The sequence below is a fragment of the Austrofundulus limnaeus genome, unplaced genomic scaffold, assembly GCF_001266775.1.
Source record: "Austrofundulus limnaeus strain Quisiro unplaced genomic scaffold, Austrofundulus_limnaeus-1.0 Scaffold16, whole genome shotgun sequence".
Classification (NCBI taxonomy): domain Eukaryota; kingdom Metazoa; phylum Chordata; class Actinopteri; order Cyprinodontiformes; family Rivulidae; genus Austrofundulus; species Austrofundulus limnaeus.
The window spans coordinates 3,381,474-3,384,185 of NW_013952418.1; the positions used below are offsets into that span (position 1 = coordinate 3,381,474).

A 2,712-nucleotide genomic window follows, 5' to 3' on the forward strand; every position below is an offset into this window, starting at 1 on the left:
TTTTTTTTAACAATAATAAGCTGAAAGGAAGTAGGAGAAACAACTTTCTACTTCTTACCTTTTTAAAAAAATGTAAGGAGTAGAAAGTACAGATAACTGTGTAAAAATGTAAGGAGTAGAAGTAAAATGTAGGCTGAAAAATAATTACTCAAGTAAAGCACAGATAACCAAAATTTCTCCTTAAGTACAGTAACAAAGTATTTGTACTCGGTTACATTACAACTCTGCCTCTCTGCCCTTTTTTGTGCCAAGTATAGCTTTAGTTAAATACGCTTACAGAACATTTAGCTTAATTGATACTTTTGAAGTAAAGTACAAGATTTCAGTACTTGTTCTACACTCCGAAGCAGAACCAGAATAATTTTTCAAATGGCCAATTTAGTCAATTCTTAATTAATGGTTCTTGGCTCTCTGTGACCAAATCTGCTGTGTCTGGCAAACTTATAATTACTGATAAATCGGTAATTATTGACAAGTGTCCCCGGCTCTAAAGGAGCTGCGTTTGAACACAACTCTTTATTTGCTTTGGATGATGCAGATTCAGGCGCTCAGTTTTTGCTGCTGGCATTTTTGCAGTCTCACTCAATACGAGCTCATTCCAACTGTTCTTTTGCCAGTTTTTAAAACTTCTGACTTATTTTTTTTGACATTTTAGGATAATGTGAACGTTTTCCTGAAAGCTTGTGGGAAACTTGGCTTAAATGAGTCTCAGCTGTTTCATCCCGGCGACCTTCAGGACCTGTCCACTCGAGTGACACTCAGGTGAAATAATGTGACGACTCACTCATCTGTTTAGGACACATAAAGTTCCTGTGTTGGTGGTTTTACATATTAAGTGCTCAACCTTTTTGAAGTGATCCAATGAACTGACAAGTTGTGATGTTCACTTTTAGCATTTGAATTTTATAACACCTGTACTGGAAAAGGTATTTAGAAGGAGCTGCTTTGCATTGATAGGGTTCATGCTTTGCCTGAATAACTTCTCCTTTTTATCGAAGTTATTCTCTGTAAAACCTGATAAGTAGTTGATTATTAGCAAGTTGCAAATGAGAAGCAGTCTGTTTGACTGGACGCTCATTCGCTGCTTGCTAGTCAGTTTGTAAATGCAATCAGTACATATATACTAAAAAAACAGGTCTATGAAGTACTCGAAAGAAAAATAACCAAGTAAAAGTAAAATTACATGAACAGAAAAGGACTTTGGTAAAAATTAATTTCACTAATGAGAAAACTACTCAAAAGTACTAAAACTGTTTACAAAAATTAGAAAAGTAAAAGTACTTTTACACGCTCTCTAACAAATAAAATTTGGAATTTACTGAACCAAACTGGTTCCACTGAGCAAAACTGAGCAATATACTGTATGTATATTCTTTGCTCAGTTTACTTAGTGGAGCCACTTGACAGGACTTTGAATAAATTCAATACTATACTATCAATACTAGTGCAGAAACATCTTTCATGATGAGTTCCAACATATTTAATTTTGTAACGAGTAACTCGGTGTTACATTTAAAGTAAAGAAGTAAAAGTATCATTTTTAACTTTAAAATGTAACGATAAAAGTAAAAGCTATTTAAAAAATAATTGGTAAATTTATTTAAGTACAATAACAAAGTAAATGTACTTAGTCACTATAAACCTCTGAAAAAGTCACCTTTTTTAAACAACTCTGCTTCTCTTTAGGCGAGATGAAAGTCAGAGGCGAGTCAAAAATGTAAGTTCACATTGATTTRCCACCAATTCAGCAAGTTCTTTTTTTATTTGCCAAGAAACATTTGCTTCATTCATCTCTTAATGCYTTCTTCATACAGACACTTTAACTCTGCACTTGTTTGTTTTTCTCCAGTTTAACATTATTTTAAGMTTATCTTACAGTGAATAAAAGTGGATTTTAAGGCTTAGGAGGGTTTTGTCTAATAATATATTGGAGGAGAATTGTTTTGTCTGTGGTTCAGATGTTTTTCTCTGCTCTCACAGGTACTGGTCACTGTGTACTGGCTCGGTCGTAAGGCTCAACTAGACCCGTTTTACTCTGGTCCTCAACTGAATTTTAAGGCCTTTGAGGGGCTTTTAGGTTTGGCTTTGTCCAAGGTAAGACATACTTTCTGGCCTTCTACAATATTTGTTGTTTTGTTTTTTTTTCTTTGCCCATACTGATCTTGTCTTCTAAAACCAGGCTCTAGAAGATGGCAGTAATGTGTGTGTGAAAGATGGTGGATACAAAGAGTCCCGTTCCTCAGAGGAAGATCTGTGTCAGGATGGAAGACAGACTTCAGTCGGGGGGAACTCTGAGGACTGCTTCGAGTCTCTGGACACCCGAGCGCTCCGCCCACATGATGAAGGTACCCGTCTGTGTCCTGTCCTTGTGAAGAAGTTGTCCCATCACAGCTGTCAGGTCTGTCCTTTCTTCTTCTGTTTGTCCTGCAGTTAMGTTTAATAAGTGGTTTGACTAAGTTGTGGTTTAGGGTGACACATTTGTAAGTGTGTAAGAAAATATTAATACACTGAAATAGCATATTTCATTTCCTGTACCAGATCTTAAAAGCAATATATTGATTTTTAATTAAAGCTTAAGATGTAAACTTTTTGCAGCAGTTAATTTTTGTCATATTTTAGCCTCTAATTTGCACATGGATGTTGTGAGAAGAAATCTGAAATACAGCTGCTGTTTTTTATTTTATTTATTTATTTTTGTTTAATACAATCTTT

The 2,712-nt window shown here is 35.0% G+C and overlaps 1 protein-coding gene across 1 annotated transcript in view; it reads left to right on the forward strand.

Moving 5' to 3' along the window:
* The window catches only part of lmo7b (LIM domain 7b), a gene marked incomplete at its 5' end in the record, with an annotated part of 36,699 nt that overhangs the window by 2,038 nt on the left and 31,949 nt on the right, over positions 1-2,712 (forward strand). Inside the window, 4 exon segments of the mRNA XM_014003050.1 lie at positions 656-762; positions 1,687-1,717; positions 1,981-2,094; positions 2,180-2,345. Coding sequence (XP_013858504.1) covers positions 656-762; positions 1,687-1,717; positions 1,981-2,094; positions 2,180-2,345 — 418 coding nt within the window.